This window comes from Neolamprologus multifasciatus, chromosome 5 (genome assembly GCF_963576455.1).
Source record: "Neolamprologus multifasciatus chromosome 5, fNeoMul1.2, whole genome shotgun sequence".
Lineage (NCBI taxonomy): Eukaryota > Metazoa > Chordata > Actinopteri > Cichliformes > Cichlidae > Neolamprologus > Neolamprologus multifasciatus.
In genome coordinates, this window is record NC_140443.1 from 28,534,688 (window position 1) to 28,550,302 (window position 15,615).

General features: G+C 42.1%; 1 protein-coding gene across 4 annotated transcripts in view; it reads left to right on the top strand.

Moving 5' to 3' along the window:
- Positions 1-2,982: 2,982 nt before the first annotated feature.
- tafa1b (TAFA chemokine like family member 1b) overlaps positions 2,983-15,615 on the top strand; it is a 119,646-nt gene continuing 107,013 nt past the window's right edge. For 2 of the 4 annotated variants that reach the window (XR_014873979.1, XR_014873980.1), the window contains exons 1-2: positions 2,993-3,702; positions 5,742-5,878. Coding sequence is in view for 2 of the 4 variants with exons in the window: in XM_085158710.1 (XP_085014836.1) it covers positions 5,755-5,878 (124 nt within the window). In the remaining 2 variants the exon portion in view is untranslated. Of the gene's footprint in view, positions 3,703-5,741; positions 5,879-15,615 lie in introns of all 4 variants that reach the window. The other 2 variants (XM_085158710.1, XM_085158711.1) reach the window with 2 other exon arrangements.

Consider the following 15,615-nt stretch of genomic DNA (forward strand, 5'->3'; position numbering starts at 1 on the left):
GAAGTGAATTGAATAGATGATGGTAATTTACTCCAGAATCACATGTGTTATTATACTCTGCTGTTTATATAACCGCCTCCTAACAACATACAGTTGTATGCATTTGCTACTGAACAGGAGCAGACAATCAATAAAAAATAACTCAGTTTTACAGGATTAAAATGTGTCTAACTGACTTGATTTTGTCTAGTAGTGAAAATGAGAATGTAATTAGGGCCATAACAAGAAAACCCCCAAAACATTCATCTTTGTAGATACGAAATAATTTGCTTGTGTGAACCAGTATTTCTCTTCCTTTCGGAGTTCATGCTGACATTTTAGTGTTTACTCTCACCGGTTCTGCTGACACAGGAAAAACAGGATAAACTTAATGCTTCAAAGGCTTATGTTTGGAAAACTGTATATCCACTAACCTTACATTTTACACTTTGCTGTTACAGTAAGGTACCCATGTGAGGAAGTGCACACAAAAGATGCTGTGATAAATGTGAAATAAATTATTACTATATATCAGGTTTCTTTATTTCATTAATCATTTTCTTCCCATTACCATCCATCAGTGAGCAAGAGTGCTGCGGCACAGTTCCTCCAAATGAATTTTCCCGCTTGCCTTAATCTCCTTCTTTTTTCCCCCTGTTCTTTTATTTCCCTTCTTTCCTCTGACTCTCTGTGTCACTCTACGATAACTCTGGAGAAAAGGTTTACTAACACGACAACTTCTCACATCAGATGAAGAAATTCTTTGTTTTCCTAGTCTAAAATGATGAAAAGCACAAAGCTCGTTTAATAAAGAAAAGCAGAAAGCTTCTGGGGTGGTGGTGGGGGGCTTAAATTGGCATTTTGGTACAGCTAGCGGGTGCATATTGAAGCTTGTTGGCTGATCTGAAAGGAAGAATTTTATTAGCTAGAGGAAAAAACATAAAGGCGGGGGAGAAAAAAGAGAATGACAGAATGAAAAAGAAGAGGACTGAGAGAGGAATACTGGCAAACGCTGGTGGTTAACAGGTCTGCCCAGATCCAAACACAGAGTTGGCCAGCGACTGGTCGGTTGTGGTTAGGTCTTGGCATGGGCTGTGGCGACAGCTGTTTGGAAATGATGGAAACCCCTGAGAAGGGAAACAGGAAGGAATGAGACTGCGACAACAATCCAGAATTACTGTGAAATTCTGTTGTCCTGGTCCATTCTTCCAGCACAGCTCAGACTGACACAGAATGAAAATCAGGAGGCAGAGACAAAATAACAACGACAGAGAAATAAAGCTATAAATGGGAGACTTGTGTTACACAACGCCGAAAAGAAACCCATAATAACTGGATGCCTTCAGTCCTAAGTTCTCCACTGAGGCTTGTTTGTAGGACTTTCATTTCATGCCTTCATCTTAGTCCAATGGGACAGATCATAAAAGCATTAAGTGCTGAGGACAAAATGAAATCCAAGCATGGGTACTATTAATAATTCTTACACACATGCAAAAAAAATAAGCTAATACAAAGATGTACAAATGAGCCTGTTTATTAGTAATCAAGCCACTTTGTGCAAATACGCGTTTACAATGTAGACGCACTAATCATTGTGGTAATTACGCTGCAGTTTCTGCCTAATGCGAATCTGGTCACTTAACATGTGGTGTGCTTTACCCAACAGAGATCCAGATGGCAGCGCCACTATTCATAACTGTCTTCCCAATAGATTATTACAGAACTATGAAAAAACAACAGCAACACATGGCTTGAACTGCATCCACGACATTTTTCAGTCTTAAGACGAGTAATTTTAACAGCTTTTTACCCACTTGCACCGCACTTTGCATTGCAGGAATAATATCCCCATGTGGCATTTTGTCACACTGTGTGTTTTTTGACTTCAGCCCTTTTCCTGCAGATTTTAACTCTGTGGGACTGTGTGCATCTGGCTGTCACATCCCACTACGGCGTGTAAAGAACAAGCAAGAGGTGATAACACAGCAGCGCAAATAAGTCCAGGATGCCCCGAATCATGGCACCCTGACCAGCAGCTGAAGCGAAAAAAAAAAAAAAAAAGATAGCCCAAAAATCAGAAAGCTGATTTTTTTTTTTTTTTTTAGCAACAAAGCTCTCATACAGAGAAATAGATTGTTTCACTGTGCTCGCACATCACAGAACGCAAAGTGTAGGAACACGGATCTGAGAATTATCCAGATAGTCATCATCAAGTTCATCTGTATTACTCCTCCGCAGTAACAACACTCTCTTCACTGTCTGCAAGTTTATTTAGCCCCTCTGAGTATTCTTGTGTGCAGCATACGGTTCACTTGAAATATCACACTATGAGTGAGTCAGTCATGGCAGGTGTGTGGGAGTGGCATATACAATAAATCTCTGGTTAACATTAGGATGGATTAAAGAGGAACTCGTGCTTGTAGAGGAAAATTCAGTATATTGGAGGAAATGGTACTCCACACACTCCATACAAACACACGTGCCACACGTGACCCACACCAACTCACACGCATACAAAAAAAGAAGAAGAAGAAGAAGAGAAGAGATGGGTTCCCTTTAAAGGGAACAGATTTATTGTCATGGCTCTTTCCCATTCAATTTGTTTCAGGGGTGGCAAAATGTTTTCTGAAGGGTTCGTGGTTTAAAAGAAGGAAAAAACAAATCCTCACTGATCACTGGGAAACTAGAGGAAGAGCACAGCCAGCTCACAACATGTAATATGGTGATTGCAGAGCTGAGATGAGGCACCCTGCCTTCTATTAAAAGTGCTGTGCTCGGAGCATTTCACTTTCACCGGTAATTTGCTGGAGGGCAATGACTAAAACAGACGCACTCCCTCTCTCCAACTCACACTCGCAGGCGTGCACGTGGACGCAAACAGATTCAAAGTGAGCTGAAGGCTACACTCGCACGTCTCCCAGTGCTCTGGATGGGAAGCCGGGACGTAAAGAGAGGTGGGTTAATAAAGCATGCCTCATTTGCCGAAGAAGTCTTGATGCAGAAGTGGGTAGTCTTGCTTTAAGACGTGTGATCTGACTCTCTCAGCTCTCTCTCGCTCGCTCTCTTTCTCTCTCTCCCTTTCTTTCCAGCTGGGCTACATTGTAATACACACACACATGCACACTCACTCACATTCGCTCTCCCTGTCTGACACAGACTCTCTACTTAGAGCGCTGGAGAGAGGACTGAAGCTCACACTATCAGCACTGCTTCTCAATGGGGGGATGCAGCCAAGAGCAGACAGAGCAGTCATTCCACTGGAGCCTTCCGCTGCATGCGTGAGAAGGAGACGACAAGTGAGGAGGGTAAATTAGCTCCCTGTCAACAGAACATAGGAGTTTTACTGACGGAGAAGAGACACTGAAGGAAGGAGAGCACATCTTCACGAATGTGGCTGAGACAGCAGTGACATGATCAGCCTTCCATCCCTCAAATCCTGGCCAGTTTGTAACAAAGACCCCTGGGTGTTTTGCTTTTGGTGACTGTTTGTGTTGCCAAAGGATTTCAAAAAGAACCTGAGCAGCAGGGGTCCAAAAGGATACATAGAAAGGAAAGAACAGCCTTTTTAGCTCCCTTTTGTGCAGTGTTTGGCTTATCTGTTAGTGGAATTTCAGGCTGAAAACCCTGGCTCCCAAGTATGGATGGATTTAAGACTGAGGAGTGAGTCTGCTGGGCAGGCAGTGATTCTGACTGAACTCCTTTGCTTCTGAACGCAGCGCTCAGGTAAGGGCGTGGGGGGCTTGAATGGAGCACCTTTGGTGTTTGGGGATGGGGTAGGAGGGCTGTTGATTTAATTCCCCACAGTATACTGCCTGCTGAAAAATGCATCTGGTTTATGTAAAGATATGCCGGATTCCAAGTACAAAAGCTTTTCTAGCCTCAAGAATACATTTGAACAATGATGCTAAGTTTCCACCTATGTTTAGAATTAGAATGAATAGTTCCACACAGCGGTAGGTGACTTCCCCAGATAAACAGTACAGGAGTAGAGCAGGCTAAGCACTAAACAAATACAGTTCTTGGAAAGATGTGGGCTATTTACAAGCCAGCGGATAAGGGTGAGTGATTTCCTCCCGGTGTACTGCAATCAGGTAGACAGGTCTATGTGTTAGGGAGTCACTGCTTAAACTTGTCTCCGCAGCATTAAGACGAGCGGGCTCATAAAACCGCCTCACTTTGTTAAATCCACGCTGCACGCAGGTGCATCAGGAGGTTATGCGCCCGCAGGTGTGTCTGCTGTTTCTGCTCCGAGCCGCGTTTAAAATCTCACGCTAGACTTACCTGTTACGCACAGATGAGCGCCCGCCGCTCTTTTAAGGCGCTAAAACTGTGAGAGCCAAACCGGCTCTTGTGAATTCATTTGTTTCCCGCAAGGAAAACGAGATGCACGTGAGTTTTCCTGTCTGCTTTTCCTCAAAGCTGTTTTGTGTGTGTGTGTGTTTTTATTTCTTAAGTTCCTTTAAAATGATACTAATACTCCCCCTCCTTTCGACGATAAACTGTGTGTGTTCACATCAGGTGATGTTTTTATTTTTTTGGTCAGAACGTGCACCCTCCAAGTCTGTGCAATAAACAGCAAAGCACACAAGCGCATTTTTTGTTTGAATATATAATAAATGCATCCCGGCAAGAAGAACACGATGGGTTTTTTTAAATGTTTTTTTTTCTTTTTCTTTTTTCTTTTTTAAGGAAAATAAACCCACAGGACCCGTTCATATTTCCACAAAACCGGATTATGATGGATTTAGTGCAGGGGTGGGGATTTACAATGCGCTGTTAATAATTATATGCTTAATTTTCGCTGAATATTAAGCAGCCTCAATGTCACTGAGGGTAAAGAACACATGGGTAACATTTAATACCTTAATGGCTTTAATCTCAGATGTACATCAAACCACCCGGGGGAGGGGGGTTCTGCAAGTGTATTATTAGATCAGAACAGATCATTGGCACTTAATTTGGAAAACTGGAGCATTTAGATTTCTCCCTTTTTGGCAGGGTTAGTGTTGGTAAAGAGTGTAAAAGGACAGGTAGAATCAAACACTAAATTCATAGTTACATTAGAGTCATGACATCACTTCAGAACATGTGATTTGTCATTTGGCTGAATACACTAAATTTGCTCCTCAGCCTTATATGTACTAATTCTAAACACACTAAGACACATTTCTTGGCTGGGGATGGGGGGGGGGGAGGGGGGGGTATGCTGTGGAGAGAGGCCCTAAAAACACCTGGAAAGGAGGAGAGCCTCATTATTCAATAAGGGCTAAGGCGTGTCTCCATATGCTGGCCCTCACCAGCCATTAGGCAGTCGCTGCACAAATCTGCAAGAAGGCTGCCTGTGCTTAGAAAGACAGTCTTGCTGCTGTTTTTAATAACTCTGGTTTTCATAAAAGGGGTGAATCATTCTTACAGTCTAAAAAAAATTGGAGGCAGGGTGTTTTTTTTCGTGTTTCTTTGCTCTCCTTTTTGTGGTGTGATATTAGCATGTTAAAGTTTGTGTTTGACCGCTGGGATTTCCCTCAAAGCCCCTTTGTCATCTTTTTCTTCCCATTAGCTGTGTTACTTTGAGAAAAAAAAAAAAACAAGTGACAGTATTCGACACGGTGGTCTTGATGTGTGTGGTTGATATCAGCATTGTTTGTCCTTTTGGCACATGAAATAAACACAGTGTGTGTTGTAAATATATATGGAGACATGCTGTAATACAACTCTGCCCCTGTCCCCCTGTTGTTTCTCCCCCGTGGCGTGCCATTCTGCAGACTCGGCCTTACCATGTCCTGGTTGTTGGCCATGTGGATTAGCCTCGGCTTCCTGCTGCTGTGCCAGGCAACTCTCTACCAGACCATCCAACAGCACCATGTGGCCCGGCCTGGTCGCACTGACATTCTCACCCTGGGTACGTGTGCCTCTTTGTCAGATTTCAGCTTCATAGCACCCTGTTACAGTGAAACATGGTGCCCTCTCCATGGGGCAGCAGTTGTCAGCTTTGGCTGTTTAAAAGGCAACAGCGAGACACTGCTGCAGTATGTCAGGATGATTTGCCACGGTACTGTACAAGATGATTCACTGTGCTCGCAGTCATTCAAGATAAGCAAATACAGCTACCTCTAATCATGCGTTACCCTAGGTTAATTTAATCAAACCTACCTATATACATTTTTTGCAACCTATTGGAGAAATATGGCTGCTACGCCCCATCTCTGTGTGTAGACCTCAACGAGGACGACGTCCTTTCAGCACTCCGAGTTAGCTAGTGGAACGATGATTCACAGTCGCGATGTGGAATTCTTGACTACTGCAGCGTGAATCTTGCTGGCACACTGTTACGAATAGGCCAAGCTGTAGAGAGAAATCCCCATTACTGTGCTGGTAGCCAGGGGAGCTTTGATCACTGCGGCTTAGATAGAAATGACAATTATGTTCTCCTCTTTTGCACTGGAAACATTTGGCAATTAAGCCCGACGCCTTGCTGCACTGTAAGGGCAAAAGGGGAGGTAGACACAGAGGTGGCTCTAATTCACTGATTACGGAGAAGCTTACCAGAATCGCTTATAGTGCATGTAGAACTGTTACACGGGAGGCAAAGGTTTTTAGAGCAAAGCAAGTGCTTTCCTTAAGCTTCTAACAATAAGTGCGACTTCTGTGCTGAACTCTTGTGCGGAGCGGAGCTTTCTGTGGATGCCAAGCGGCTGTTAAACATTGATGCTATCTTCTGCTTGGTTCCCTTTTGTGTGTGTTGCATTGCCAGGCAAAAAGACAGTAATTGAAGCACAGCAAGTGGAAAAAAAAAATCCAGCATTGAATTCTCTATGCTTGTGTTGAACATTGGTGGCTTTAAGCAGCATGTCAGAGAGCTGGCGTACTTTTTTCTGTGGAATAGCTGACACATGAGAATCCCAGCTATGATAGATAGAAAGTTCTCAAAGTATCCCAGCCCCGTTAATTGGAACAAGACAGTAAGGGATGAGCAATAGAGAGCTCAGAATGAATTTTTTAAAGGCTGCCTTAATTTTTTTTTTTACCCCCCTTTCCCTTCTCCTCCTCCTCCCTTTTTTTGGGTTTGACTGGTTGGCAAGTCAAGCTTGGTGCCAAAGATGTACAAGGAAGTGCATGGCTCAGTAAATGTCTTTTTTGAATAATGCAGTGATCCCAAAGGGGCTGAGGGGGGAAAAAAGTAGTGGTTGGCCTCCACACCCTTCCTTGTACATTTAGAAGAGGCATCCAACCACAAGATGGTGATATGGAAGGGTTTTCCCTGTCAGACAGATCAACTCATGCATTTACTGCACCGAGGAGGGTACAGGGATGTAAATGAAGTCTCGTCTTTAAGGACATTATGCTGCGGCCTTTCCTCATGGGTGCTGTGGGGATACTGGAGCTGTGTTTAGGGTGCATTTCAGTAGCAAGTTTCAAACACAGAGATGGGTGATTGACCCAGATTTAATTCATGTTACTGGGGTGTTTCTGGTTGGGCCACTCAATTTTGAATAACATTTCTGGGATTCTCACTGAGACGGGTGCATTGAGTACTTTCTAGAAAACTTTGAAACTTAACAAACAGAGACAAATAGACAAGTGCAGAACAATGCACTTATAATCGTAGTCTGCCAATGTATTATGAAGTTTTACAGTCTTAATCAGCAGACTTCCCAGCAGGCATTGTTCTATCACATCTGACTGCTCACAGAATACATTCCCCTCCAGCTGCTGTTCTCTGACTGGACAATTTACTGTATATCATGTTTTTTGGTTGTTTTTTTTTAGAGGATTAAGCTGACATCAATCTTACTCATCCGTGAAGTGGCGTTAACCGATCTAACCAGAACTCCTCTCTCAGAATTGAAATGCTATGATGAATATTTGAATTAGAATTGATTTTATAATTTGAGAAGCTCTCTGGTTTCATTGAGGCCAGAACCCTCAGATATAAATAGATATGGCTATGTAGGACGTGGCAAGAAAGAGATGTCTTGCCTTGAAAAATCCATTGGCTTTCACGCTCTGCTGTTTTCCATAAGCGGATGTTTCTGTGTTTCTAAAGAATGATATCATGTGCTGCATGGTCCTACTGCAAGTTAAGTTTCAGTAGAGCTTTCCTCATGAAGGTCTGAAACATATTTTGTGAATAGAAGTATAATGTTACATTAGACTAACATCCTTTATGTTTGCTATTAAGTCACAATTTTTAAAAGATACATTTCATTGAGATGATGATGCTGAAATTGGAGGTTGGTACCTTTAAAGAAAACAAAAGAAAACATGCCCTGAAATTACTTTGTGTGGCTCTGTGAATGCAGCTTGGCAGACTGCCTGAGAAACTGAGTGGTACAAAAGCTAACAAACAAAAAACCCACAGCGAAGGGGCTGTGTGGGTATATATATGAGGAGGGGAAGTGAAGGTCATGTTATCTTCCAGCCTGTTGAAGCAGCTAACAGTTTTTGAGAAATCAGCTTCTCTGCCTCCTGCAACAGTAACTCACAGCACACGTTAAAATAAGGCACCACAGATTGGGCGAAGATTTCACATTGCACTTGTTTGTTTATTTATTTCTCCAAACCTTTCAGTGACAAATCGCCATAGTCACGGCTGATGCTGCGATTGAGTAACGAGTTGCCCGACTGCTTCGTCACCTGCTCGGGAAGCGCGGCGCCGCACTCTCTCCCGCGAGCCTCCGCTTCACACAGCCTCCCGCGCGTCCTGCTCGTGCGGCTGAAGATTGATGGTGCCCTGATTCTGGGAAGCCAATTCTGGTCTCTCAAGAAATAATCCACTACATTGACAGATGAGCTGAATGTGACATGACACACACGAGCCTGGCTATGCACTCTCCCCACCTGCCAGCACAGTGAGCACAAGTTCTCACTGCCAAGAGTGCTGCTGCACAAACCAGGCCACTCTTGATAAATAGTACTGGTTTTCAGTGTAACCAATTTGCATTTACATTGTCAGTGCATTTGCTGGCAGAAGTTAATGGAGAATTTGTGCCTCCTAATGATAAAATGAAACACGCTCCCTAATGCGTTGTCTGATAAGAGTTTTGTCATTAAGTTATACTTAGCAGGTGCTCTACCTATTTACCCTTGCTGCATGCATGAAGTCAGCATACAGTTTATAATATATCAATACCAAGAGGGGCAGTCTTGATATAACAGCACCTTAGCCGCTGCTTTGTTTTATTATTTATTATCATTTAAGAGACTTGGATCTAATAGAGCAGGTGCAGCTGTAAAACTAACTAGGCTGTTACACCCTGACAGGATCCGGTTTTATTCTCCAAATTCCTCGTCAGCCACAGCGCTGCGGTGTATCTGCATTGTTACAGAACTGCACTTGTACTAATTAAGTTATCTGCAGTTCGTCAGAGAAAAAAACAATTGGAATATGAAATCAACTGTGAGTGTCAGCTGTAAATGCGCTGATTTAAAAAAAAAAAGTTTATTTATTTTATTTTTTTCATGGACGTGAAACATGTTACACGTAAAAACACAAAAGGGGGCTAGGATCTAACTGAAAAGGCTGATAAATAATGCAGTAGTGCTGCTGTTATGTTTTTAATCCATTGTTCTGAAATGGACTGTAAAGTCTAATCCCAGATGATTGGAATGCATTTTAATGAGCTCATTGTTCAATGTGGCATAATGCTCTGTCGCTGTAGAAGTTTTCTTTGAGGTGGAAAATAAAAACCCCTCCACGTAATTACTTTGATTAGCCAAGATGCATCACATGGTCAAGTGAGAGCAACAGCATAACCGTAAGCAGGGATGTTGGTTAAATTAGGCAGCATGTCTCCAGCTCTGAGAACACATCCTGTCAAAACACCACAGAGCTTAACTCTAACTTTATGTAACACTGAGCTGTATGGAGTTTTCTAGGGAGATGAAAAACAGACGGGATACAGGGTGTTAAACCTAAACTATGAAACTGATTTAGGAAAGCTGCCAGTTTGGTAAATGAGGACAGCACTGACATCTGGAAGCTGTACATATACACAGTATGAACTGATTTTTTATTTTGTTTTTTACTTCAGAAGATTTACGATTTCTCTTGCAGCACTTTGGAACTCTAAGAAATTAACTTCACAGATTTAAGAACTAAACGCACACACAGTTTTTAAAAAAAAAAAAACTTGGAACTCATTTCCATAGTTGTCACACTCCTCATTACAATAGCTCGGAGTTAGCGGCGCGAACAGGCGGAGGAACGCACAGTGGCAATCTCGTCACTTTGGTGCTTTTGAACAGCCGATCCATCCGTGCTACCCACAGGAAGGTAGGAGCGCATAGGCTGCGTTCTCGTCATCGAATCAGCTTTATTTGCATCCTCATTAGACGATGGGGACTAATTAGTGTGAGAATTTATGGCAAAAGAAAATTCAATGTAATTACAGTCACTTGAATGGATGATGCCTTAATCTTATTTTTGCAAAGTGGATGAAAATGATTTTTTTTTGATCTGCTTGGCAGCGTTGATGCATTGGTGAATATTGAAATACATCGTAGTACAAGACACACACACACACACACACACACACACACACACACACACACACACACTTAAATCATTAATATGCAAGGTTCTGGTATGACCTCTGATTAAGCTCAGTTTTCTTGTTTTTTAAGTTTTATCTGTTATCTTTTTTTTGTAAATGAATATTTAGTCAGTGTTTGTGTCTTTTTTAAAATAGCATTTTTTCCCAAAAAAAGAAAAAAAAAAGAACCAAAATGTAACTACCGGGTGATGAAAATCATAAATTACATATCACACAAATTCAATTAGAACCATTCGTTTTGCGAACATGACATCTACAAATCCGGCCTTTTGCCAACAAAGGAAGTGAAATCCTATAATCTACCTCCACATGGGATTATAATTGCTTTGAAAATGGCAGGCTTAGGTGGAGAGCTCATCAGCGCTATGTGATCACTCACATTTTATCACACAGCATGCCCTTCAAGGTAATGAAAGCAACCTTTCTAAAAAACTAGGCAATAACTGCCTGATCATTTAGGTGCCGAGCAGCACTCTCTTCACACCAGTCACCCCCACCGCCGCCACCACCAACTCTTCATCCTCTTGCCGCCCATTCCCCAGCCCACCCCTCCTTCATCTCCTCGTCTCTATCGGCCCTTCAGACGATTTGTCATGGATCAGATGAGACAATTTGTCATGGATTAGTGCACTTAAATGTCTGTGTGATAGTGGAAGCAGTCACTGGAAAAGCTTAGGAATCCTATTACACTGCGTTTTATGGCCGGCAAGAGGGGAGAAAGGACTGGAGGTTGAACTGGTGCTTTCTATCGCCTGTGCACCATTTCTTGACTTTTTTTCTCCCCTCCACACATAATCAGATATTCACTTAGAGGTGAGCTTCACTAATGTGTCAAACTGGAAAAGTAGATGAGCTTCTCTGTGTTCTTTCCTGACTAACCACTTCTAAAAGGAACAAATCTCAGGTAACTGTCAAACTTTTTTATTTTACAGTCGCATCGTACAATCTGCCTACTGATAGATGTGTCACCAGCTGTGACTTTATTGAAAATGCCACTTGCGTCTGTTAATGAATGAATGAATGAATGAATGAATGAAGATTCACTGCTTCATGTGCCCCCTCGACAAACGTAGTCCAATTCACCTGTGACAGTTCTGCCGTGTCATTGGGATTTATTTACTCAGGGAGTGGTCTTTTTCCACCTGAAGCCTTTAACTGCGTGTGCTCGGGAGTATTTTTCACAATCCTGGAGTGATTAGATGTTAGATTAGATCCTGTTCTTTTCTGATGTTAGATAATTGTGACACACTGAGTGAGCAGGTGCTGTCGAGCATGGGTGGCTCACTTCACCAATTATTTTTAAGAATGTGAAGAGCATTAAAATAGACAAGTCTCACATCGCCCAGCTGTCTAGCAGCATACTGAGATACACATCTGTGTCTTATTATCCCATGTTTATCTCAGAGTAGTCCAGTTACATGTAGCACATCCATTCTATTTATTCAAAGCATATAGTTACTATATCATACATCACTGCCATCTTTATTCATACAGTAGCTACGTGCGGCTTCCCGATTGCCTCCGGGCTCCTGGAGCCCTTCAGTAGCATCTCACTGAAGTGAAATGGGTTGCTTATGCTAATGGAGCGAAAAGACAAAATGCCAGGTAATTGTGATGCAAAAGAGCTACTCCGCCGCATCAGTTAAAACCACTGCAGGGGACAAATGTTACTCATTCAGTGTTTTGTTTGCAGAGGTCTCACTTTGCCCGAGCAACTCATTTATCCAGTGGCAGTCAAATTAGGTTTGTCTTGACCGTGCTACAGGTCTTCTTCTGGTAAGCCATTCCAGTGAGGCTTTTAAATTGCGCATTGCTTTGTACATGTCGTTGTCGTCACTGTCCGGCAAATGTGAACAGACAGCAAACAGAATCTAAAGACGAGTTTTATCCTGTCATGATGTCATCGTCACTGTTTTAGCAATGAACTCAAAGCTCATGCAAAGGAAAGGGCCATTTTACTGATTTGTCCCACCCCCTCAGTTCCCCCTCTGATGGTTTGGAGTGTACACAGATAAAAACATTGCGTCTAGTCTGAAGTCTCAATTCTGTTTTCGTTTTATTGAGCGAGCAGCGGTGAGGGAGTTTACCTTTTGAGTGTCTTAAGTAGTTATACTTAAAAATCTTCCTTTAAAGCACATCATGAAAGGTAATGTGAGAATTATTACACAACTTCTGCAGTTTCTTGGTGCTCCATAAAGATTTGTAGGCTCTTTTATCCTATTTTTCCATTTGACAGTATGCAACTTTATTTTAATATATAAACTCAGTAGACACCTAATAAAAGTTGCTGGATCCACTTTTGCCTTCAGAGCTGCTTTAATTCTGTGTGGGATAAATTCAACAAAATGCTGGAAACATGGTCTATTTGGATTTTTGACATGATAGCATCAAAGAGTTGCTGCAGATTTGTCAGCTGCACATCCATGATATGAATCTCCCATTTCACCAAAGGAGCTCTATTGGATTGAGATCTGGTGACTGTGGATGCCATTTAAGTACTGTGAACTCAATGTCATGTTCAACAAACCAGTTCGAGATGATTTGAGCTTTGTGACACGGTGCTCTATCCTGCTGGATGCAGCCTTTTAAAACATGGGTACACTGTGGTCATAAAGAGATGGACTGTGGCGTTTAAGCGATGGGGAGTTGGTCCCAAGGGGCTCAACGTGTGTCAAGAAAATAATTACACAGTAATGCCAAGAGCACCAGCCTGAACCTTTGATACGAGGATCTCTGGTTTCTTTTAATTTATGCCATAGTCTGACGCTTCTATCTGAATGTCTCAACAGAAATCAAAACTCATCAGACCTGGCAACATTTTTTCCAGTCTTCTGTCCAATTTTGGTGAGTCAGTGTAAATTGTTACCACAGTTTCTAAACCTAAGTCTGCTGCTGTAGTCCTTCTGCTTCAAGGTCCGATGCTAACTGGGTAAAAAGAAAGGTTGCCAGGTTGTACTTTCTGAGATGCTCTTCTCCGTACTTTGGTTCTAACAAGCGGTGTTTTGAGTTAATCTTGCCTTTCTGTCAGTTCAAAACAGTCTGCTCATTCTCATCTATGGTATATGTGTATAATATGCATTGCAACTGAAATTTCTGAGTTCTAATAATGCTGTTTTTGCATCAGGAAATGGCTTAAATACTGTATGCTACTTTCCCTGCACCAGTAAACAAACAAACAAACAAACAGTGTTTGCTACCAGCTAGTGAATGTAGTGAAGGAATTGCCTGCTAAAATAACATATCTTCTTCAGATATTAGAGGAGACCAAAACACAATGAATATTGGACTTCAAGTGGACACGAACACCACTCTGAATGAAACCTGTCTTGTTGCCTTTTATATGCACACCTTACTTCTAAACATTCATGCCATATTCATATTTAGACCTTCTGTGTTTCAAAAATTGCTTTCACACTTCTAATAACATGAAATTTCAGTTGCATATTTGTTGCCAGGGAGACTCCATTTTTCAGTCCAGTCCAGTCATTCGAGCCCTGACCGTGGGACAAAAATGGATTATGGGGTTTGGAATTATGGAAACAGAAATCTCTTGCTTGAATATGTCCCCACTTGTCAAACAAATGATTGAAAGTCTGTCTAAATTTTCCACCCGGGATGCTCTGTCAGCATTAACTGAGGTCTATTTGTCTTGTCTGATGTGTCTGGATGAATCTATGCGACTGCTGGGCCGAGGCACCACCGTATTGTCTTATCACAGCTTTATCTGACAGCAGACGCTCTAATAATGGAAGTTAGGTTGAGATGTCACAGCTAACTATTTATCACCGCTGTAAAGAGTAAGACACATGAGATGGACACAGCCAAATGCTTGTATAAACAGACAGGAAATCATATTTTAATCTGCTCCAGCCACCATGTTTTAGAGTTTTCTCGCTATTTTGCATCTTGTATTAATATGCCAGTCACTCATACTGTACACAGTAACAATGGTGACAGACTGCTGAAAAAGAAGGAGGAGAATTAGTGTCCATGGGCCCTGTAGTGTATCTTCATTTGCCACAGTATCTGCAGCACATGTCAGGTTCACTGAACATGGCTCAATACCCCAGTGCCTTTTGGCCAGGAGAGCCAGAGAATGAAGGATGAGGTGGCAATTGCATGTGTCTGTCTCTAGCCTAATGACCCAGCGGAGCTCACTCGCTGCCTCATTCTTTTCTTCTGTGCCCTTTCTCTTTCTCCTGCCCCGGACATCCTGTTTTTATTTATTTGCCCGATCTCTTATTATTCTTATACACATTAGTCTTATTCGTACAGACGCAGGCTCCCCTATATGTCAGTTTCATTTGAGGTGTTAGTAAAAAAGCAAAAAAGCTGTACTTAGCTCCAATTATCTTAAATTTTGCAGTGTGCGTTTGCAAGGAAATAATATTTAGAACCTCAGGCAACCAGGCAGGCTGTGTAGGATTTTTCTCCTCATCGTCTCACATCCCAGAGGTTTAAGTGGTTTGAGGAACTGAGCTTTTTCCAACAAAAAGACCTCTTGACCTGCTTTCTGTAAGTTCTGTGAGTTGAGTTTAAATGAGAATTAATGCCTGCTCCGAGGAACTTTTTCAGCCTTCTCCCAAAAGGCATCAACAAAAGTATGAGGTTGCCGTACATGTGTATAAAAGAAGAGTGTTATTGGAACCGAGCTAATAGAACGGAATACCTTTGCATGCTCTCTTTGATCATAACATCTTTTTCCCATCCTTGTGGATTTCAGCCCTCTCCGAGGCATACACCGCGAGGCACACATGCATGCTAAATAAAGAGAGCTGGAACAGTACCAATGCAAAACAGTTTCCCTCACCTCATCTTTTATGATAATACAATTTTTTTTCCCTCCGTGTCCTTGTGGAGTCCACATCAAGGCCTGTGAGCTTAAGCTCCTTCGTGAAAGACAAACAAAAACATCAACTGTTATGCTGCAGATGAGTTTTTGTGGGATATTCAAGCTAAGATCGGGTTCAAAGTTATTTCCTCGCTTATATCTACACAGAGGATGCACGTCTGTATTAAGGATTTAGTGCACAGGTATACTGTGCAGGCAAATGTATAGATCTAAGGTTAATGACAAAAAACA